The following is a 24410-nucleotide window of genomic DNA, read 5'->3' on the forward strand; positions in this document are numbered from 1 at the left end:
AATAATAACAAAAATGAATATATTATTTGTGCACAATATGATATGAACATTAAATAATAAAATACCTGGCTTTTGGGTTAGGTGAAATAGATGCCTAACACTTTATTATTCTATAACCTAGACTTTGAATTTAGATTTTGGGTTGTTAAACCGGTTCTTTATTTATGTAATTTTTATTTTATAGGTTGTAACTAGGAAAGTAAAATATGTAATTTTTTTTCTAGGTTGTAACTAGGAGAATAAGTCATGTTATTTTTTCTTTTCTAATTAGGATAAAAAACTATTCATTTTTTTAATAAAAAATTAGTTAATTTCTTGAACAATTTATTTGTAAATTTAATTTGTATTCAATTAAAATGAATTACCAATTTAAGGAAATGTTAGTGGAATTTGAACACAAACACATAATTACTAATTTTGCATCTCAAAAAGCATGAGAAAAAGATTTTAAATAAAAAAATCAAATTATAAATATTATTTAATTAAAATTTAAATATAAGAAAAATGCTCCATTTAAGTGCCTCTTTAGGCCTTAAAATGGGTTGACCAATGAGCATACCCCCATTCCACCCACCCCATTTATTTATTTATATTTATTTATCATTCCTAATTTTCATGGTACCAAGTAAGAAAAAAAACTCCCATTTTTCATCAAGATACTCTTTACTTAAACCAAAAGGACTAACATATTTCATGATATTTGAGTATTTCTAATAAAACATTTAGAGATATTCATAATTCAAATTCTCTTATATGAATACAAATCCTCTTTCATATTTTTTGTGTTCTATTTATGTTCCATAAATCACAATTTATTATAAATTTAGCTGACTTATAAAATAACCAAAATTTGAAATGAAAAAAAATAAAAAATAAAAACACACAGCATATCATGATTTGTATAGCATAAATGAGACAGAAAATTTATATTCTTCTTACACCCTATTATCGAATTATTAAAAAAAAAAAAAAAAAAAACACCGCGTAAGAGTGGTGCCGTGTGGGTTGGAGGAAACGGTGGAGATGGTGTATTAAAGAGATGCGAAGCTTTTTAGGTTGGTAGACTTGACCCGAAGATCTAGCTAGAAGCGAAGTGGAAAGGGCAAAAAAAGATAGCGACAACAACTGGTGAAGGAATTAAGGAAAGGAAACCACTTTCCCTGAACTTTCCTTAAATTTGCCACACGTCTAAACATCACTCACCCAACTCAAACGTCATTCTTGACTTTCTAATCCTAAACTTGAAACTTCTGCGCTGTCTTTCATTAGCGGAATCTAAAATATTCCACTTTTATTATCAAAACCACCCACCTACAAAAACAATCATTCCAAAACCATTATGGTAGATTTTTAAAATTTTTTTTTTTTTATAAATTTAAAAATTTTAGATTCTACGTAAATTCCTACGAGAATAATGTGGTGGATGGAATTTTGAAGTCCGGATTTATTGCGTGTCCTTCAATTTTATCGAGCTTGTTATCCGAATATCTTTAAAGGTGTATCATCATAAATAAATATTATCTGTCCTAAAATATTTCATTTTATACTTAGTTAATTGTAAAAACTTATGGTCGGTAATGGGTTATTTGGTAACGTTGTTTTTGTAACGATGTTTTTACTTTTTAGAAATATGTGTGGATGAAAAAGTATATAAAAATGTATGTAATATTGTTTAAAAATTAAAAACATATTATTAAACTACTAAAAATTTTTATAAAACAATTAAGTGTATGTTTGACAAAAATTATTTTTGCCAACTTATTTTACTATTTAATTTATTTTTACTACTATTTATGGGATTCATTGCACTTTTTGATATTATTCATGGGTCCCATTATACTATTTTAGCTAACTTTTATCTTTATCTATAATACTTTCAGTAATTTTTTTTTTAATTTTATCAAAATAAGCATATTCTAAATAAAATCTAAATTTATATATATCATATCATGAATTCATGATTAAATAAACGTGTAAAGTGGGACACGCAAAATATAGGTGATGACTTATATTCCATAATCATCATTTCCATGATAAGCATTCAAAATTAAAATACAACAAGAAATCTTGCATTCAAGGATTTTTACACTTTTACTCACGTCATTTGGAACGCACGCTGACTCAGAAAGAAAAACCGAAACAAAAAGAGCGCTCTCTCTCTCTCTCTCTCTCAACAGTGTCATTAGAAGTCTTTCGTTTCCATCAAGACTCTCTCTCTCTGAGTGTTCCCTAAACCATGGCGGAGCGTGGATCGTACGGTCTGCCTCCTCGACTAGGTTTGATTTCTCACCTCTCTTTTTATTTATGGCTGATTTTATTCATTGGATCCCCTTCAGTATTTTCTCATTTCAATGAGTTTAGGTTTTTTTTTTTCTTTGATTACCTTTTAGATTTAGCGTTTTCGTTTAGGTTTTGCAGACTTTTTTTTTTTTTTTTTTGGGGCTTTAACTAAGCTTAGTATTATTAGTTTAATGGTTAATGGTATTTAATTGAGTTGCATTACTTCTCAAAGATTAATCTGAAAAATGGGGATTAATTTGTATCTGAGTGGTTTACTATAACAAATTTATAGATTACAACATGCATGCTGGTCAGCTTGTGTGAATAAGTTTTTTTTTTTTTTTTTTTTAGTAATTGAAAAATTAAGGATAAAAAAGATTACTTTGGATCTTGTTATTGCTTTTTCTTATTGTTGTTGTTGTGTATTTTTTTTCCCCTTTTTGGGTTTTTTCAACAATATAGCTAATTCTGCTTTTGATTAAACCATTCATGATATCACTTTGGAAGAATGAGATTAAGAATTATTGTAATTTAGTTAACTTGGGAGGTGGCACAAGAAAAAGTGGGAACTTCACTAAATTTGAATCTTGGCTTTTGAGCTAGTGAGAAAGGAATTGCAGAGCTAGCCATAATTTTTATTTTTTATTTTTTTTAAATGGGTAAGAAATAATTTTTTTTATTAGATTGAGGGAAGAATGCATGCAAAAAATTCAATCAATCTATTAAATCTAAAAGAGAAGAAAACTAGATTGTGGTCAGTGCATATTACCATCTTCTAGCTAGCTGGCCATAGTGATAATTTTTTCCCTTGGCTGGCAAGGTTGGTTTAGTCGCCATCGGAATGGATATATATGGATCGTTGTTCCTCATTGTTTGATGTGGTGTATTTGGAAGGAAAGAAATAGTAGGTGCTTTGAAGACAGGGAGAGCTCTCTACCTGATCTCAAGTTATTCTTTTTTAGAACCATACTGGACTGGTTATCAAAGGGGAGAAACCCATGTTATTCCCTGTATACCTGGGTGTCTCTTTTTTTATATCAATAAATCTTTATTACTTATCAAAAAAAAAAAAAAAAAAAAAAAAAAATCTAGATGCAGCCACAAGCAAGCATCCACACATACACTGATCTCAAAAGTAAGACTTAGTTGCACTGTGGAATGTTTAATACCATTAAGGTCTGTTTATTTTGACGTAAAACATTTTCTGGTCAAATCAAAATGTTTTCCTTATTTTTACGCCTGGTCAAATCAAAATCATTTACGGTTGACCAGGAAAAAAATCCTCTTTGTTCCTCTCCCTTCAAATGGTCTACATGATACATAGTAGAACAGTAGCATTCCAAATGAATCCTTCTAACTGGAAAAATCTCATGAATAACTTTCAAGAGTATCAACCACTATACTCCAAGTAGAGAGCTTCCTCTTTCTGCAAAGGAGTAGTTTTTAAAGCATTGTAACCTGTAGGAACAAAACACACAATCACGTTATTAGTTGCATAGCTATTAGGGCTTATTTAGTGATGGAGTGTAAGCCACTGGAATAATTTAACTTTCAGTTGCTCTTGAGCTTTAATATTAAACGCTGTTCTGAAGGACAATCACCAACTAATTTTCTTTTTCTAAGTAGCAGTATCTGATTTGGACTTATCCTCAGGCTAAATTGCTAGAATAAGTTAATAATGGGACTTGTTTAGGCTTCTTCCTCTGTTCAACCTCTTCTCCCATTCTTTGCAATTATGTTTGTTTTTCCTGTTACACATTAGGACATTTTTTTTAGTGCCACTGGTGTCTGTCTCATGTCATGTCATGACTCTGTCCGGTGAATCGTGATATCAAGGTTCTAACCCTGAAATATCCAAATGTCCAAACATGTAACACGAAAAACAATCTGATATGGATCAGATTCTAAGATAGTATATCAAGTCTCTGATATATATCAGATTGTATTTTCGGTGTCCAATACGTCTACAGTGCATCATATTGGCTTGAGTTTGGGTTTTTTGTTGTTGTTGTTGTTTTGTGGGAATGCCTAATTTTACTCATCAAGTCAGTCTGAACATTATTCAACTATTTGTGTGGGTGAGATTGGGAGGTCTCTGTCTCTGATTTTCTTCCTTGCCAACTCTCTCTTTTGTACTCTCTAGCTTTGAAACACACAATTCCTCAAGTTTTGAGATAATTTTCTCACGCTAATAATAGATGTTCTTCTAGGCACTTTCTTTCAGTTACTATGTTTGACAGTTCACATCTAAATATTACTTTGGGAATACACATTTTTAATTCACAGTCTGTTATTTTATATGCAGATATTAAACATATACTGACAGAAGCCCAAAATCGATGGTTGAGACCTGCAGAAATTTGTGAAATTCTTCGTAATTATCAGAAGTTTCAAATTGCATCAGAGCCTCCGAACAGGCCCATAAGTATGATTCTTGTAAATCTTACAAAAAAAAAATTGGAAATAAAATTAAGATTTGTTTGGCATCATGATTCCATGTGCAGTGTATTTTGTCTAGATTAAATGAATTTACATTGAGTATTTCATCATGATTTCTATGACTTTCTGTGTGCTTGTAAGTTTTATTGGTAGTGGATTAGTAATTTGGTTTTACTGTCAGTAGACATTTATGTTGAAAATTTTTAAGTGAAATACAAGTATACTTGTTCACATGGTCATGACTTATGCTCATACAATTACTTGTGATGTCCAAGCTAATCCTCAGACATACTATTATGCTCTAGATACGTAAATACAGTGTATTGCTGGTTCTTATCTTCTTGGTTCATGTGATGGTGAATTACTTCTTGTTCTGAATGGGTTTGGAAGCCCTGTCTCGTCATCTAACATTAGATTCTAGCTAGTGTCATATGCTGTCCAGGAATTGGTAGTTGCCCTGGCCCCAGAAACTTGTGTCTGACATAGGGAAGATCTAATGAGGTACTCCAATGGAGTCCTCCATTGGGAGATTTAGTTTTGTAGGGAGGTGCATAATCGTGAATTGGAAGCTTTCAGGAGCTTCATCAATTCCATTTATAGCACTCCTGTAAGGGGAATCGAGGAGGATAAGAGATGTTGGCTGCCTTGTAAGAGTAAGGGGTTCACGGTTAGTGCATACTACCATCTTCTTGTTGGCCATAGTGAGCAGTTTTTCCCTTGGAAAAGCATTTGGAAGCAGAAGATCCCCTCTAGAGTGGCTTTTTTTGTCTGGACCGTAGCCTTGGGGAAATGTCTGACAATTGACAATTTAAGGAAACGAAAGGTTTGCATTTTGGATTGGTGTTATATGTGCAAGTGTAATAGTGAAAGTGTTGACCATCTTTTCCTTCATTGCCCGGTTGCTTCGGAGCTATGGGATATGGTTTTTGGTTTATTTGGAGTTAGTTGGGTCATGCCATTGTTTGTTGTTGGGCGCTTTGCTTGCTGGCAAGGTCGTTTTGGTCGCCATCGTAATGGAGATATTTGGAAGGTCGTTCCTCTTTGTTTGATGTGGTGTATTTGGAAGGAGAGAAATACTAGGTGTTTTGAAGACGTTGAGCGTTCCATGCCTGATCTCAAGCTTCTTTTTCTCCGAACCTTATTTGACTGGTTCTCTGTGTGGAGAAACCAACCTTTTTCTACTATTTTGGATTTACTTGACTTTTGTAATATTCGTTTTTAATTTGTTCACCCCTGTATACTTCCTGTGTACTTGGGTGTCTCTTTGTTTTGATATCAATGAATCCTTATTACTTATCAAAAAAAAAAATAGTTACAAGAATTTAGATGTGATTGCTTCTATTTTTCATGCTAATCCATTGCTGTATCTCTAGCGATCCATTTGTTTGGAAATTCATATTCTTAATTTTGGCAAGATACTCAGATGTTCCTTATTATTGGATAAAAATACTCTTGGATTGTTTCAAAAGTATGTCCAAGTTATACGGAGTATATGTTTGGGCATTGAGCATATTATTGTTTTTAAGATAAAAATAATTCTTGGATTATTTCAAAAGTATGTTAAAGTTATATGGAGTAAATGTTTGGGCATTGGAAATATTATCATTCATTGTGTTACCAAATATTAGTGTTGGGAATCTGTTTCTTGCTCTTAAAGGTTTGTTTTTAATTCCCAATGTTCAGTGTCTAAATCTTTTTTTGTTTCACTTTGAACACAGAATTTAGAGTGTCATGAGAAAGCTCTGAACATAGGATGATTTATTATTTGTCTTTATTCCCTATTCCTAAGAGTGTTGCTTATAACATAGAAAAGCTGCAAAGAGACTTTTTGTGAGGAGATGTTGGAGATATTGCAAAGAGACTTTTTGCTTATGAGATATGGATCATGATTTTCACATTATTTGGGGTCATGTGGGTTATGCCAGAGGGTGTAGAAGATCTCCTCAATAGCTGGAACTGAAGGTTGGGACCCAAAAGTCATGTGATCTAGAGTGTGATCCCATGTTGTCTCATGTGGTGCCTTTGGCATGAGAGGAATGCATGGACTTTTGAGGGACGGGAGAAATCAATGCCTGATCTTAATTTTTTTTTTTCTTCTCAAATCTTTATTTGAGTGGATGAATGCCTATCTATTTTCCTTTGGTCACACATTTGAGATGCTTGACTTTTGTTCTTTTGGTGCTTGGTTTTTTTTGTAATCTGTGTACACATCCTGTGTACAATGGTCTGCTTTTTGATTTTTAATAAAAGTTTTATTACTCATAAAAGAAGGATGATTTATTATTTCGTTTTTTAGTTGGCTAGGCTATAACTTTGTCTTCAATTAAAAGGACAATTTATCATCTATTGCTTCAATTTAAGTAGATATTTTTAAAAAGTCAAATCGTGATAGTTTTCAATTGTGCAGGTGGTTCTCTTTTTCTTTTTGATAGGAAGGTTTTAAGATACTTTAGAAAGGACGGACATAATTGGAGGAAGAAAAAAGATGGAAAGACTGTGAAGGAGGCTCATGAGAAGCTAAAGGTAAGCTTGCAAAAAAGGTCAATTACTGATGTGTAGTTCATGTTTTTGTGATTGATCCTGTGTAACTCACACAAATGCCTAAATGACTATGACATGGCTGATTAGATATTTAATCATTTTAGTATGCATATGTTATTTTACTCATATTTATTGTGTGGAGATTCTTTTGATGAAAGGATTGTTCATACAACACTTTTAGAGGTTATCGAGGTTCTGATGGGTAACATACTTCAAGCAATTTTAGGTTGGGAGCGTTGATGTGCTACATTGCTATTATGCCCATGGAGAAGAGAATGAAAACTTTCAAAGGCGCAGTTATTGGATGCTTGAACAGTAAGTACTAACTAATTTATATTTCACTTTCTTACTAGGTCGTCTTTTGAGGTCTTATCCTTGCCTCTTTGGATACCTTGGGAGTAGTTAAACACTTGAACCATTGGACAGGATCCTCCAAAAGAAAATGCATATTTCATCATTAAGGCAAAACTTGCTAACAATGTATTATGGTCAGCTTTGAGGATGTTAGTGCGTGGTTTATTCCTATGGACTTTGTTGATTGACTTTTATCTGTATCTCTGCTACTATCCATGTTATTAGAGCTTGTCTTCTCCTTTTAGAGCCTTTACCTGCACAAGAATGCTTCCTCACCTTGGTACCTTTTCTTACTAACAAAGATTGAGAGATTAGTTGCATACTCTTAGGCCTTGTTTGTTGTGGGCCTCACAGCAGGCTTCTGAAAATGCCTCAACCAAATATGAAAGGGTGGGTGGTTGTTAGGGTGGAGTTAGGTGCTCTTAATTGTATTAACGTTCTTATATATTCTTATAGCTTGAGGTTTTTTGAGGATCATTTTGAAGATTGTTGGAAAGCATGAATATGGATATGCTTAAGGATATATATATGTTATACTTTATCTTGTATTGCACTTGGAATATGCGATGCTGCTTTTTCGTATTTTCCTCTCTCATTTTATCATTTTTCACATTATTTTCTCCTTTCTCACCTCTGATCTCCCAATTTCTCCTTTCAACATTTTCTTTGTTCTGCATGTTGACACAAATTATTAAATAGAATTTGTTGTATGTTTGAAATTTTTATATTTAGTCGCTACATTGTTTGTATGGTTTTGCTTGAGTTTAGTTTCAGAGCTTCAAGTTGCTTGAAATTAGACATCATGTTCTATTTTTTTTGTCTTTGGTTTTTCTGAGCCGGTTGATTCTTGCAGGGATTTGATGCACATAGTTTTTGTCCACTACTTGGAAGTTAAGGTAATCTACTTCTTCATTGTTATTGCTTCTTTTGTTGCTTTTATTGTCATTGCTATCACTGTTCTTAACTTCTCATATTAGGTTTTCTGAAGGGCTTGAAACCTAGGTTACCTAAACTGCTTAGGTTAGGGTGCTACCACTCTCAATGTAGCGGTTTTGCAACTTGAGCTCAGATCCACTGATTTTCTGTGGATTATTTTGGCTGGATCATGGAATTTGTATTTTTAACATCATTAATTTCTGGCGCCAAAGAAGGGAATAAAACAGGGTTTGTATGAATAAAACATCATATTTTTTTATGACGTAGGAGAACTTCACTTAGATTTGTTGTACAGTATGCTCTGTGATGTTTTGAATAAAATAAAAAAATCTTGATACCGATTAGGTTAGACTATTGATTATAAGATGTAGCTTGTATGAATTGCTATTGTCTTGATACCAATAATTCTAGTCCTTTCAGTATGGTAGGGATTAATATGTATCTGTGATTAACCAAATCTGTAGATGCATAAGATTCTGTGGGAAATGAATCATATGATTTATTGGGTAGGATGACAGAACAGATCTGGGAGCAATCCAATTTTATTTTGAGAGTCATGTCATGGAATAACCCTACAGTTGTAGGGAAAAAAGCTTATTCAGGCCCTTTCCCTGCTAACTATTCACCTTCTGGATAATGGGGTTTGTGTGCATTCAACATGTTGGAGTTTTAGACTTAGCAAACTTCAATGACCAACTGCCCCTCTTTGAATGAGGATCTTCACTCTTTACAGAGGAACCACTTGTAAACACAGAATAATCCAATCAGTTAAATCCTAAGCCTCAGTTACTGATCTAAATGTGGTGGTTCAGATCTTTTCCCAAATTTGAAAATATGATTCCTCTATGTTTAGTATTTTTTCCCCCTGAACAAAATATTAAATTTGAAGTGTAGTGGACATATTACAATATAATATATATATATATATATATATTTTACTTACGATTTATTCTTACAATATAATATATATATTTTTTATTACAATTTGTTCTTTGGACTTATCTTTCCATCAGGGTAGCAGGACAAATATTGGAGGCATTAAAGAGAGTGATGAGGTTACTTCAACTTTCCAGAAGGATAGCCCCCCGAGTTCTAGCTTTTCCCCAAATCATAATAGAGTGCCTTGTGGAAGTACAGATTCCCCAAGCCCAGCCAGTTCTCTGACATCGTTATACGAAGATGTTGATTCTGGTAATTTCTGCCTCTGATTTTGTTACTAGGCTTCATCGTTTGCTCATCCTTTTGCCCTGATCTTGACTGATACTGAAAATTTCTTTACCTTTTAACCTTGCATGTGAACTTCTGCAGAGGATGTTTTCCAAGCAAGCTCGACATCTCGCTCATTTCTCGAGTCGCAGCCAATGGAGAATGGTCCTCTGAGAGACAGGACGGATGCTGGGGTGTTGAATTCATATTTTCCGCATCCCTCTGCAGGTAACCATGTTTTTTTATATTTGTCTTTTTCCCCATCCTCCTTTCTTAATAATGGGATTTTGAACAACTTGGCAAAGATAACTGATTGTATGCTTGATAATCTTACCAGATGATCATGGTCTGTCATCAATTCCTGGAGCAAATTATATCTCTCACGTTTGGACAGATAGATCCAGAGAAAGTGATGATATTACTTCAAAAACAATTGATTTGGCATCCTGGGAAGAGGTCCTGGAACATTCTACAAGAGGATTCCATTCTACTGTACCTTCTAATGTATCATCATCTTCCTCCCAACCTGCCTCTATTGGAGTTGTCCTTGAGGAAGAAAATATGACTTTAGGTGGGCTTTTAGCAAGTGGGAGTGTTGTCAAAGAGGAGTTTCAAAATTTTGTGCCAATCCTATCAAATTGGCAGGTAATGATCTTGCAGTCCTCTATCTGTACTATTGGCATGTCTACATCTATCTCTCACACAACATAAGAAAAGGTTGATTTTTTACAGTTATTTTCTTGCCCAAAAGATTACTATTCTATTTTCCTGCCCAAAAAAGTGTCTAACATGAGAATTAGATAGAAGTTATAAAGAAGTTTAAAGTTCCAAAAAAGAAGAGTAGAAAGGAAGGTATGGTTGTTTTCTTTGATGTTTTTTGGTGTTTTTGCCTATAACTATTTTATTACTATTCTTTTGGCTAGGGTAAAGCAAAATAATGTTTTAGTTGTATTTGTACAGATATATTCTTAGTAGTCTAACTAAAAGGAGTTCCTTGTCTCTTTATATACTGTATGATATTGGTGATGGGTTGAGGGTGAAGTTTTGGCAAGACTGATGGTGTGGGGAGACACCTCTTGCTGTGAGCTATCATGAACTGTTTAAAATTTGCTGAGATAAGGAGGCAAGGCTGAACTTATGAAGTTCACTAATGGCGTCTTTTATTGGGATGTAAGTTTCTTTAGGGGTGTTCCAGATCGGGAATTGGAGGCTGTGATGAGCTTCATGGATACCATAAATAGCTCTTCTGTAAGGGGGTTTAGGGAGGATAAAATGAGTTGGAAACAAGATAGAAATAAGGGGTTTTAGGTTAATGATTTTTACAATCTTCTAGTGGGCTCCAATGATTTTTGTTTCCCTTGGAAAAGAATTTATAAGCAGAAGATCCCTTCTTGAGTGGCTTTCTTTGTCTGGATTGTTGCTTTGGGGAAATGTTTGACAATTGACAATTTATGAAAAAGGAAGGTTCGGATATTGGATTGGTGTTATATGTGCAAGTGTAATGGTGAATCGGTTGACCATATTTTTCTTCTTTGTCCAATTGCTATGGATTTGTGTCTATGATTTTGGGTTTATTTGGATTAAGTTGGGTTATGCCAAAGTCAGTTGTGGGGTTCGCTTGCTGGCAAGGCCGGTTTGGTCATCATCAAAATGGTCATATATGGATAATTGTTCCCCATTGTTTAATGTGGCGACTTTGGAGGGAAAGAAACAATAGGTGTTTTGAAGATAGTGAGAGATCCATACCAGACCTCAAGTTTTTTTCTTTTAGAACTTGATTGGATTGATTGTCTACTTTGCGAAACCAATCATTCCCTTCTACTCTTGTTTTTCTTGATCCTTGTAATTTTTGTACTTGATTTGTTGATCCCTGTACACTACCTGCGTACTGGGGTGCCCCTTTTTTGATATCAATGAAACTTATTATTTATCAAAAAAAAAAAAAAAAAAATCTTTTATCTCATGTTTATGGACCAATTTTCAACTAAATAATAAATACATGAAGGACTGGAAGTAGACTATTCTGTTTACTGGTATTCCTTCATTATCAAAGTTTAAACCAGGTAAGATTCTAGTTATTGACTTATTTCACCTGCGAGATGTTTGGGATATGACTTTGAGCCATTCTCTGGTGCAATGGTAAAAGTCTTAGGCTGTCAAGTGCAAGCAGGTGGCCATAGATGTTTCCTCTTCAGACTACTTTCATTAGTCATTGAGTAATGGTTTTTTTTAATTATTTTTTGATTGTTTGAAATTTTGCCTGCACACTCTTGTGGTTGTCAAATTTACTTTTAAGCCTTTTCTGGTTGTTTCTTTAGTTTTTTAATTTCTTTTTGAACATTTTATCACACGGCTTTGAATTTTTGGTTTTATGTATTCAAATCTTCATATGTAACATATAATTTGTTAGAGTTACTCTTGTTATTTTATACTAGTGTAAGGGAATTCTTGTAATCTTGCAATATCACTCTAATATAAATATGTGCTAAGGTGAGGGACTGGTTGATGAAGCCCTGAACCTTTTTTTTTCTAGTCTCTCTATCTCTCTCTCTCTCTCTCTCCAGTCTTCACTTCTCCTCTCTTCTCTCCTTACCTTGATATTTCATATTTTTACAACTCACTTTGAAATTAGAGCATCATTCCAAATCTTGACCCAGTCCTTAGTATGCGTTAAAACAATCTGGAGGTTGTCATCTGGTGACAGAGGTGTGGTTCTGCATCTGTATAATGACATCTGCACTGACCTCAAGATTGCAGTCACCAAACTCGGGTGACCACGTTATCTGAGTCGTCAGTCTCTTTTGAGACTGATTGATGAAGCTCTAATCCTTGTCTATAATCAATCTCTCTCTTTCTCCTTTCTTCTCTCCTAACCCTAATATTGCATGGTACTTTAACTCAACTCATTTTATTGATCTTGTTTAACCTCCAATGGTTGTGAGCTTCAAGTCTTACTCAATTGGCTGCTCGAATTTCACAATCTTTCTACTGGTTTGAGCCTGTTTTTTAATAGGAAATGGACATGTTGGGGAGAAAAATTGTCCTCCTAATGATGGAAATGATGAAGAAGAATTTGATGAGCAAGAGGGATCTGTGCCTTTATGGAGGTGGTTATTCAGGTCATGATGGATCTGTGTCATTTCTTTAGGACTTAACTGGGAAATTTTTCCTTTAAAATGTGTTTTTAAAAAGAGTGAAGGGAAACAAATTGTATTAGATCATCAAATTAATGGAAAAAAAAAAATTATTAACGAAAAAGAAAGCTCAAATGGTAAATTTTATTGAACATAGATTTAAGAACCTTTAATTTTAACAAACTCGCAGTTCTAAGAACTGCTAATTTTAAAATACTACAACAAGTTTATACAATAGTGGTCAGCTAAAAATCTAGTGGATTTTTGTATCTTGATAGACTAGCATGTGCAGTGACATCTGCACAATTTGTCCAGGCTGCTTAGTTTGAATATCTGGATTTTTTTTTTCTTCTTTCCTCTCAAATCTAAGGGTTGACTGGTTTTTAAGCTTGGCCGGTGTATTGAAGATACTGAATTGGATCCTAATCAGATCACAGTTTAATTAGTATTCAGTAAGACTGTTGGTTCAGTCTAGTTATTGATAACTATGTCCAGGAGCCGCTACTGTTACCCACCTATACCACTGGTTTTAATGACTGCTAATATACACTTTTAGTATAGGTATCTTGGTGATGTGCTTAATAGCTTAATCATTGTTTTGGTTTTTTGTTTCATTTTTAGGGGTGGGAGGGGCGGTGGGAATGTTTACTGATCTCTTAAAATTGTTTGTAAGCTCATTTTATAATGTTGGTGTTCCAGATTCCTCTTGGAGACAATTCAGTAAAACTACCCATATGGCCTACTGACCAGTCATCACATTTGGAATTGGCATATGATCCGGGCACCACATTAGTTGACTCTAAAGCTCATGATACAATTATGAGAAATGGTACTGAGCCGCTTTCTACCCAACCTGTTCAGCAAAATGAGCAGCCTGTGCGGAACAAGCATCAAATAGAGCTTACAAATACAGAATCTCAGAGTTCAATTAAATCAATTTCCAAAATGGATATGCCTACAGAAGGAAATATTAACTATGCTTTGACTCTGAAAAAGCATTTAATCGATGGTGAACAGGGCTTGAAGAAACTTGACAGCTTTTCTCGGTGGGCTTCAAAAGAACTTGGAGATGTAGATGATTTGAATATGCAGACCTCATCTGGTATATCCTGGAGCACTGTCGAATGTGGAAATGTAGTTGATGATTCCTCATTGAGCCCCTCTATCTCTCAGGACCAGTTTTTCAGTATTATAGATTTTTCACCGAAGTGGGCATACACAGACTCAGAGAATGAGGTATGAACATATGTTGACTATAGTATCCCTGCAAAAAAAAGAAAAAAAGAAAAAAGAAAAAAGAAAAAAGTTGTTTGCACTGCATGTAACTTAACGAACCTTCTGAATAGTGAGATTTTAACTGCTCCGGAGACGCACACACAACCATGTTTTGTCCTTTCTTTACTAATTAATAAATAGTACTACGTTTTTATTAAGGTGCATAGATTAATTTCATACTGTGCAAATCTGTAGTTTCATGTGTATGTGCCATTGTGCATTACTCACGAATTGTTATATTCCTATAATATGGTAATGGGAAATCTTCTTTGCTTTAACTACAGATATGAGCTGCTTTTTCCACACAAACAAATTTTGTATTACATTATGAAGCATTATTGAATGTTTCCAAATTAAGTCAAGTACTTTGCTTCCTAACTTCACAAAATATTTCAATAAATTGTGTAAGTTTTTCTTTTTTTACTGTTTCTGAAATGTTCTGAAATCCCACATAATGTTGCCATCTCTATTGAGATTTGATGAGTGGCTGTGTGACTGTGAAAGAAAAATAATTGCTGTATTTCTTAGTACTTATTACTTTCTTCAATATAAAACAGGTTCTGATTATTGGAAAATTTTTGAAGAGTCTACCTGAGGTAGCAAAATGTAACTGGTCATGTATGTTTGGGGAAGTGGAGGTTCCTGCAGTAGTTTTAGCTATTGGGGTTCTTTGTTGCCGTGCTCCACCTCACAGTGTTGGGCGTGTCCCTTTTTATGTAACATGTTCCAACAGGTTAGCTTGCAGTGAAGTACGAGAATTTGACTATAGAGTTGGCTCTATTAAAGACATAGACGTTGCCATTATCTATGGTGGTGCTACAACTGAAATGCTTCTTCATATGCGACTTGAGATGTTACTGTCTCTTATATCTGTCAGCCCTCCAAGTCATTTTGTTGAAGGTGTTCCAGAGAAACAAGACTTAATCAGTAAGGTTATTTCATTAAAGGAGGAAGAGGAGTATTACCAGATGGCAGAGCCAATCTCACAGAATGATCCATCTCAATATGAAGTGAAGGAGCATCTCCTTAAAGTTCTGATGAAAGAAAAGTTGTACTCATGGCTACTCCATAAAGTATCTGAAGATGGCAAAGGTCCAAGTGTATTAGATGATGAGGGGCAAGGTGTGCTACATTTAGCAGCTGCCCTAGGTTATGATTGGGCCATAAAACCAATTGTAACATCAGGAGTTAGTATCAATTTCCGGGACATAAATGGTTGGACTGCCCTTCACTGGGCTGCATACTGTGGCAGGCAAGAACTATGACTTTGATTTCTTACTTATTTATTTTACTAAATTCTATGGATGTGGTTGCATTCTATGTTTCTAAAATAAACCTATGTACTTTTGGCTTTGTGCCTAGCCTACCCACCCTGACCCATTTGGACTGAGGTAATGCAATTTTCAAAGTCTTTCCCCATATAGTCAGCATTAGAAAAGAAAGTTTTTAATAGGCTTGTTGTCCCTGCAGAAAGTCAAATGAAGACATCCCTCTTGTTGCTCTCTCTTTGTGGAATCACATATGTAGGCTAGAATGCCTGCATGCTATATGGTTACAAAAGCCTTAAGTTCACTCTTATATATAATCCTTCAAGCTCTAAGTCTGTACATTGCTTTCCTTTGTTCATATGCAGATAAACTTCTTAAAACTATAATAAAATCTTTTCAAAACATCCAAAGTAATTGCATTAGTTACTTGGCTAGGACTGAATTGCAATTTGTATTGTGTGCTGTGTGGTCTGTATCAGGTTCAGAACAACTAATATTTCACCTGTTGTGTTCATGTTTGAATCCTTGTTAAATTCAGAGAGCAGACAGTCGGGTTCCTAGTCTCTCTGGGTGCTTCTCCTGGAGCATTGACAGATCCATCTCCAGAATTTCCTTTGGGTAGAACACCCGCAGACCTGGCAGGTGTAAATGGACACAAAGGAATCTCTGGTTTTCTTGCAGAACATCTTTTGACTAGCTACCTCAAATCCCTAGAAATGAATGATCCAAATGAAGTTAGAACAGAAGTTTCTGGACAAAAAGTTTCAGAACAGACCGTAACACCTGCGAATTATGGTGACATACCAGAGGCACTGTCGCTCAGGGATTCACTTACTGCTGTCTCTAATGCCACACTAGCTGCAGATCGTATACATCTAATGTTCAGGATGCATTCATTGGAGAGGAGACGGATCACTGAGTATGATGATGATGATATAGTTAGATTGTCTGATGAACATGCTCTTTCAGTTGTAGCTGCCAAGACACGCAAGGCTAAACAAAGTGATGGGGTAGTCCATGCTGCTGCAACACAAATACAGAAGAAGTTTCGTGGTTGGAAGAAAAGAAAAGAATTCTTAATAATCCGTCAAAGAATTGTTAAAATCCAGGTTCGAAATGCTACCCTTTCCCTTTGTTGAGTTCTAAGGGATCTTGCTATTGTCATCATTGGGTCCCCCCCTCCCCTTTCAAAATATTGAACTTTTACATGGTAATCCCTGAGGCCAGAGTGCTTAGAAAAATAAGTAGAAGTCTTTTATAAATGAGATAATTTGTGGGCTTTTTTGGGTATCAAAGGGTGTAATCAGATTTTCTGCACACAATTAAATTTTGCAAATCATGGAATCAGTTGTTAGCTTCTTTTTTCTTACTTATCAAAAAAAAAAAAAAAAAAAAAGTTGTTAGCTTCTTTTCAATCTATGAACATGTTTTGGAATTAAGGTTGTGTCCATCTTTGGATGTATATATTATCATGTTTCCCATTAGACTATAAAAATGACTTATTTTTAGGTTTTGTTAAGTAGTTAGATTTTATTAACAAAGGAGAGAACATCAAGATGTAAGGTTCACTTACAAAATTACAATCTGACATTTAACAAATCTAGAAAATCTATGAATGTAGTAAAGCAAGGGGCATTCCCAAAAGCAGTTCTCCATCATATGAGGATCTCAAAAACGTCAATTATAAAATGCTCAAGCCCCAAAAGAAGATACTTTTATCCCTTTTTTCCCATTGTATGATGCTAAAATGCAACTTACCTAGGAAAACAAAAGATGTTAAAATGTGAATTCAGACATATGGTCAGAAGCATTTGGAATATACTTTTATGCCATCCGGTGTACTTCTTCCATATATACCTGTAAGCCATCAATTATGGATTGGTACTGATTTCTTAATTTTATGATGTGAAGGCCCATGTGAGGGGACACCAGGTGAGGAAGAAATATAGAACAATCATCTGGTCTGTAGGGATTCTGGAGAAGGTTATATTACGCTGGAGACGCAAGGGAATTGGTTTGCGGGGATTCCGATCAGATGCGCGAACTGAGGACCCCAAACCTCAAGATCTTCCATCAAAGGAGGATGATTATGATTTTCTTAAGGATGGTAGGAAACAGACAGAGGAAAGGCTGCAAAAAGCACTCACTAGGGTGAAGTCTATGGTTCAGTATCCTGAGGCTCGGGCTCAATACAGTAGGCTGCGAACTGCTGTTGAAGGGTTTCGAGAAACCAAGGTATATATATTTATATCAATGTTTTTACTTATTCATTTAAGAATGAAAAATGAATCCACTTAAATAAATTTATTTTCCAGAAGAAGCTAGTTTTCCAAAATGATATAATTCATATATGGTTTGGCAATGGAAGCTCACTTGTTTTTGTCATATGCTTGAAGTTAAATGAGTCACATTGATTGGGTGTGAACCTTAATATGTTTTATATACCAGTTGGATCTCTTTACCTAATAGTTTTAAGCTTCTGGGTTGGTGCCCTAACACAGTATAAGAGTGTTGGTATATGCTGGAATTAAGTGGGCTTACACGTGCGGTGGAGTGTTGTTATATGGTCTTCTTAATATATGTTGTTGGTTAGCTTTCAAATAGTTTAGGCTGTTGTGCCTGTTGGTTAATCAGAGTTTTTAATTTCTTATGCTTGGACTCCAAGTGCCAGGCCTCTATGCATTTGTTTGTCAGTTGGGCCCAGTTATTTTAGATCTGTATCCATCTTTGGGTCAATTATGCCTATTTGTTGGGCTTGTAAGTGAGAGGGGTAAGAGCAAAATCTCACATTAGTTGATTATGGGCCTTAATATAAGTAAAGATACTATTTGAGTCTCTCCATCTATCAACTTGAGCTTTTGGGTTGAATGTTCTAATACTGTCATTGTTGTTGGGCTTGTTTATCCCATATGGAAGTTAATTTCTTGTGCTTGGCTGCTTATTTGTTCGATTATTGGGAGATCACCATGTAAAGGCCACCGCTATGATCAGCTGCTTTCTATAGGGGGCTTTTACAGACCTCTCGCAAGTCATAATCTTTTGAGTATCATTCATGTTTGAAATATCTCATATATCTTGCAGTCCCAGAATTTCGTGTTGAAGCCCCCTTTTTTTGTTATTCATAGCAAAGTTGTCAATTCTGTTCAGGTAGCTGTTCCAGTTTATTCATTTTGAATGAGATATTTCGATACTGGTCTATTATGCCTACTGTTTTAGGGTTATCGCTAACATTATATACATGTATAAGTCTTCTTCACATAATGAACATTCATAATGTCATCATTATATAACATAATATGTCATGTATGAGTAAATATATAAATAAATAAAAAATATTCTTAATGAAAAAAAATGTCATATGTAATTAAACAAAAAAAAAAAACATTGTTAATAATAATAAAATGTAATATGTGAGTAAAGTAATGAAAAACATGGGTTTAGGAAAAATATGATTTGTTTACGAACCGGCCAAAATTTATATACTGGGCAGAATTTAGTGGACTGGACCAAAACCAGCGAAATGGACTGGAATGGGCTGGAATTCAGAATGAGATGGAATAGAGAGGTGATTTGTATTAGTTAACTAACTGGAATGGAATTTTTCACATTGATTCATAGCAATGATTGGGACTATAATATTGCTGAAAATTAATAACATTGATTCATAGCAATGATTGGGGTGATAATATTGTTGGCTATGTCTTGTGAATCAAAGTCGGACAAAAGGGTGAGCAACATTGAATTTTATGCATGGAATACATTTATATTTCTTTGATGAGGTTTACCAATTAATTTTTTAACTAGGAAGACTTTCCTTCCTAATGGATTAAGTCAAAAGTGGAGGCACATCGTTGATTGAGGACAATGAAGTTAAGAAAGGGATAATAAAATACTATTAGAAACTGTATGAGGAGCAGGTGGAATGCAGCCTAAACGTAGATGACGTTGAATTTGCAACACTTAAATGGTTGGAGAATGAAGAGGAAGTCTTTATAGCTATAAAAGTATGAACACTTAAATGGATGGAGAATGAAGAGGAAGTCTTTATAGCTATAAAAGTAGGAACTGGGTTAAGGCTCTAGGTCTTGATGGGTTTATGTGTTGTGGTAAAGGAAGACCAAAGAATTGAAGTGTTCAGGGAATTTCATATGATTGTACCTTTGAGAGGGGCCTCAATACTTGGAAAGCAAGGACACGACATTTGGGTTGCCATGCCTGTGTCCAACATGGCAGGGATACAGGACACGTGTTGGACATGGCTGCACGCATGTCCCAGCTGTTTTTTTTTTTTTTTTTTTTTTTTTTGAAAAATGATGGACACTGCGGGACACAGTTGGGACACGGCTTGGGCCAAAAAAAAAGAGCTGAAAACCTAAAATGCACCTCTCATGCCGATCTCCTCCCTTGTCTCCTTCTTCTTCTTCTTCTTCTTGCGTGATCTCCTCCCTCTTCTTCTTATTCTTCTTCTTCCTCTCATGTGATCTCCTCCCTTTTCTTTCTCCTCTAATGCAATCTCTTCTTCTTCTTCTTCTTATCGCTCAGGCCAGATCTATTTCTCCTTTGCAATTTTCCCCTTTTGCCATTTTCCCTTGTTTTGTCTGTGTTGCTTTCTTTATTTTTTCGGCCACACACTGACACACACGTGAAGCATTTATCTCCACCCACCCACGTGAATAGCTTCTTTTCAAATTTGTCTTTTATGAGTTAAAATCCATTGCCCGTCAAGCCAGGTAATTATATCCTTTTGCAATTATTTTTCAATTATCTAGGTAGACAGTAGACACATGCGCGCACACACACACACACACATAGTGGCTAGGTTTAATATGCTTTTAAAATAATTTTTAACAATTATTAAAAAAACATTATTTTTGTTATAAAAAAATTTTTGTAAGCTTTGAAATTATATGTATAAAATTAATTAATATATGTATCCCTGCTGTACCTATGTCTTAATTTTTCAAAAATTGTGGTGTTTCCATACCGTACTCATGCCCGTATCCATGCAAGTGCTTCCTAGCTCAATACTTAATTCATCACTCTCATTACCAAGAAATCGGGTGCATCAAACATGAGATTTCTGTCCAGTAAATTCCTGCCTTTACAAAATATTGTCCAAGGTGTTGGATTGAAGAGGGTAGTAGGTAAGTTCGTATCTGACTCACATGATCCATTTGTTGGAGGGATACAAATTCTAGATTTTATGTTAACTGCAATTAAATGATTGGATAGTAGAGTTCATGCTAAGATATAGGGAGTCATATGCAAACTGGATTGAGAAGGCTAATGAACATGTTAATTGGGGACAGTCTTCTTCATGTACTTGAGAGATATGGGTTTGGGGAGAAGTGGACTTGGATCAGCATGTATGTCTTGTGTTAGATTCTTGATTCTTATTAATGGGAATCCCTTGGTCGTCTTCCATATATAAAAGGAATTAAGGTAAGCAGACCTGTTACCGCTTTGGAAATTCTTAGCAAGATGATTGAGAAGGTACTTTTGGATTGTAAGGTATGTTCTTTACCTATGACTTATTTGGCTTTTTATAGGGACTGTTCTTTGAGGCTAGTTTTGTTTGGAACGGAGTTATAGAATTAGAGAGGATGGAGAAGAGATTGGTGGGTTGAAAGAAATTAGACTTTTTAAATGCGAATAGAATTACTTTAATTAAGACTACTTTGACAAAGCTACCTATCTACTTTGTGCCTATCTTTACTATGCTAGTTAATTAGCCAATAGAGTGAAGAAGTTGTAGAGGGAGTTTCTTTGGGGTGGCTTGGGGGAGGAGAAAAAAATACATTTAGGGGAGTGGAGTATTACCTGCACGTCTCTATGCAAAGGAGGATTGGGTATTAGAACTTTGGGTACATAACTGATGCGCTGTGGAAGGGATTATGGAGATTTATTCACGATAGTGATCACTTATGGAGAAGATTGGTGGAAGTAAAATATGGGGAAGGTGACCGAGAATTGGACTTGGCATCCAGTTCACATATCACATGGATTGGGAGCATTCAGTGGATGGTGGAATTCATTTTCTAGATTTATGGGGTTGAAAGTTGAGTTAGTTTGTCATGATGTTTGGTGCACTGATACTGATATGTCATCTTTGTTTCCTGAGCTTTTTTGAGCTAGATGCTAACATTAATGTGATATCTGATTACATTGAGGTCAATAATGGTGGGGTTTGGGATCCCACTTTTGTAGTCATGATCTAGATGGGTAGATGTTCTCAATTTTTTTTTTTTTCCCTTTTTTGTTGTTGCTACACTTAGTTCAAATCCGTGTGGAATTGGGGAGAAAGGTGTAGTTGAAATTGGATTAAATAGTTGTTTTACTGTTTTTATAATGAGGAGCTGCGAGGGTCTATGTCAAACTCTTTGCTTGGAAGGTAGTTTGGAGAGTGAAAGCCCCTATGAAGGTGGTATGGACTGTGGTTTTGGTGTTGGGGAAATTCTTACCGTGGATAATCTAATTGAATGGGGGATGGTTGCAGTGAATAGATTCTGTATGTGCAAAAGAAGCATACCGAAAATAGGTTCTGTATTGCATTGTCCTGTGGCCATGGAGTTAAGGGATTTTGTGTTTGTAGTTTCTGGAATAAAATGGTTCATGCCTAAAATGATGAATCTACTTCTATATTGGCGACATAACTCCAAAACTTTAGAATTAGACTTTGGAACATGGTTTCATCTTTGGATGATGTGGCATATTTGAAGGGAGAGGAATAGGAGGACCTTTGAAGGAAAGATATCTGTGGAGAGACTCAAGTCTCATTGTTGGGTCCTTTTTCTATTGGATGGGAATAGACCACCAAAGATGTATGATTTCATAGATGTATTTATTTTTTTCATCTTATTAGGGGAACTTTTGGGTATGTAGCTGGTTTATATTATTTGTTCCCTATGTATTCTTTAAAAATTTTTAATCAATAAAATTCCTGTTATATATATCTCAAAAGCCTATAAAGTTATTGGAATTTTATTAGACAATGGAATGTCATTCTGTGCATGGCTTGCAAATTCTAGGGAGTTCCATTTTTGCAAATGGTTCTGGACCAAAAATACAATCTGATGGTGGATGTAAAGCATTTAGAATTCAAAACTTTTATGTAATTTGCAAAAAAAAAAAAATTGTTCTATATTATTTTTAAGATTCTTCTCCGATTTTGGGTGAATATGTAATGCCAAACTGTCATGCCTGCTTTAGGAAAAACTTTTGGATGCTATCAAATTATAATATTCTAGGTCTACTTTATTTATTAGAAATTGTTTGAAGATATGTGTGGTAATACCTGCCAGGGGCTTTCTTATAGTGATTCTTGCTATCGAAAAAAAAAAAAAAAAAAATCATCTATGAAAAGGGGGAAAATATCTAAAATGATGTATTTGTGACCCTCTTGATCCTGACAGGATGCTGTGTAACATTAGACAAGTATTGAAACTTTTTTTTAGAGTTGAATATATATAGTTGGAATCAAACTGGATGGGTTTGCCAGATTATCTCTTCTCATCAGCAGGGTCTGTAAATACTGACTGGATGTTTTTTGCACTACAATTTTGGCAGGCATATAATCTGGTTTTGAATAGTTCAGAAGAAGCAGTTGTTGCTGATGAGGAACTGATTGATATTGATACACTATTGGAAGATGTAGAAGATGACAGTTTTATGTCTATGGCATTTGAGTAAGTCTTTGCCATGGCTCTCTGACATGAGCCCCTCCTGTATTGTAGATCTCTGGCTTAGTTGCAGCATTATAAAGGTTCTAACTTCATATTTCTGTATATAGGATGTCTAATTTATTAGGTCATTCATGATTTTCTAGCAGGGTTACATAGTATTGAGAAGAAACATTACTTTGCACAGTTATTATAGTGATTACATTGTCTTCTCATGCTTAAAGGGACTTAATTTTACTCTGTAGTTTGTTTATAATTGACAATATTGGTTTACAGCTACATAATTTTAAGAAGTAATTTTATTTTTCATGTTGCACTTTTTTTAACATGATTATTATTTGTATTTTCAGTCTTTGTAAAGGGGCTGGTGTAGTATTCATTGTTATTCCCAAGTTTATAGCATGCGGTTCTGTTGTTGTACTATGTTTGAAATTATGATATTCATTCCCAAAAAAAAAAAAAAAAACAGAAAGTATTCTTGCTTGGAAATAAGGCGAAACTATAATATTGGTCCTTTAAGTTTACATATTAAGTGCTATTGGTTCTTGAAGTTTAAAATGAGCACTATTAGTCTTTAAAGTTTTAAAAATGAGTGTCACTTTTTAAATGACGAGTGATCTTAATTTATATTAAAAAATGAAAAATCAGTAAATTTTTTACCCCAAACCCACCTAAATTAAAACACACCTCTGATCGAAAGTGTTTTTTGAGTTCCAACAAACAAAACACCATGTCACTAGAGCTATCCATGGGTAGGGCCACGTCGGGTTTGTGCCCAACCCGGACTTGACCTGAATGAGGCGGGTGGATAAAAATTTGACCCGAAATCGACCTGGAGATCTGGTTGGATTTTTCGATTCGGGTCTCGTTGGTTTCGGGTTGATTCAGGTTGGTCTCAGGTTTATCACCAGGGCCAAAATCTGGTCAGATTCGGCAAGATCTGGCCGAAATCTGATCGGATCCAGAGTCGTCGGATCGGGTGGCGGCGGGTTGGTCACGGGCGGGTGTGCCGGGTTAAGTGGGTTGCCGGGTCTTTTGGACAGCCTTACATGTAACAATTGATTCAAATTTTTAAAGAGGGTGGGCTCTACATTGAAGTAGCATGTACTACTCATGGAACGAAGCCGGAATCCAAAAGCAGAAAGCCTTTAAGCATCTATGATACCTTGGCACTGACGATGGTAGCTTGGTATGGTCTAGTTGGATCAAATTTATCTCATAAATGGTAGAAAAGTTTGGATCAAATTTATCTCATAAATGGTAGAAAAGTATGGGAAGTGATAATTTTTGGTGAATGT

At 35.0% G+C, this 24410-nt stretch overlaps 1 protein-coding gene across 2 annotated transcripts; it reads left to right on the forward strand.

Moving 5' to 3' along the window:
* Positions 1-2090: 2090 nt before the first annotated feature.
* LOC126706832 (calmodulin-binding transcription activator 2) lies at positions 2091-23421 on the forward strand. 2 transcript variants are annotated; one of them, XM_050406385.1, is made up of 13 exons: positions 2091-2276; positions 4586-4705; positions 7127-7242; positions 7487-7575; positions 8468-8510; positions 9564-9741; positions 9859-9984; positions 10094-10401; positions 13590-14126; positions 14723-15417; positions 15972-16542; positions 17345-17668; positions 23000-23421. In XM_050406385.1, exons 1-13 carry the CDS (start codon positions 2237-2239, stop codon positions 23120-23122), a joined length of 3270 nt encoding a protein of 1089 aa, XP_050262342.1. In that variant the 5' UTR covers positions 2091-2236; the 3' UTR covers positions 23123-23421. The 2 variants fall into 2 exon arrangements, with proteins under 2 accessions (XP_050262342.1, XP_050262343.1); XM_050406386.1 differs by lacking the exon at positions 2091-2276 and having other exon boundaries at positions 4664-4705; positions 7478-7575.
* Positions 23422-24410: the final 989 nt, after the last annotated feature.

The sequence above is a fragment of the Quercus robur genome, chromosome 11, assembly GCF_932294415.1.
Source record: "Quercus robur chromosome 11, dhQueRobu3.1, whole genome shotgun sequence".
In the NCBI taxonomy this organism is placed as follows: domain Eukaryota; kingdom Viridiplantae; phylum Streptophyta; class Magnoliopsida; order Fagales; family Fagaceae; genus Quercus; species Quercus robur.

Bases quoted from the DNA above. Each gene is read 5' to 3' on its own strand.
- LOC126706832 (XM_050406385.1), top strand. From the start codon at position 2,237: ATGGCGGAGCGTGGATCGTACGGTCTGCCTCCTCGACTAG. The intron at 4,706-7,126 runs GTATGATTCTTG...TCAATTGTGCAG, and splicing joins GCCTCCGAACAGGCCCATAA to GTGGTTCTCTTTTTCTTTTT. The intron at 8,511-9,563 runs GTAATCTACTTC...TCTTTCCATCAG, and splicing joins TCCACTACTTGGAAGTTAAG to GGTAGCAGGACAAATATTGG.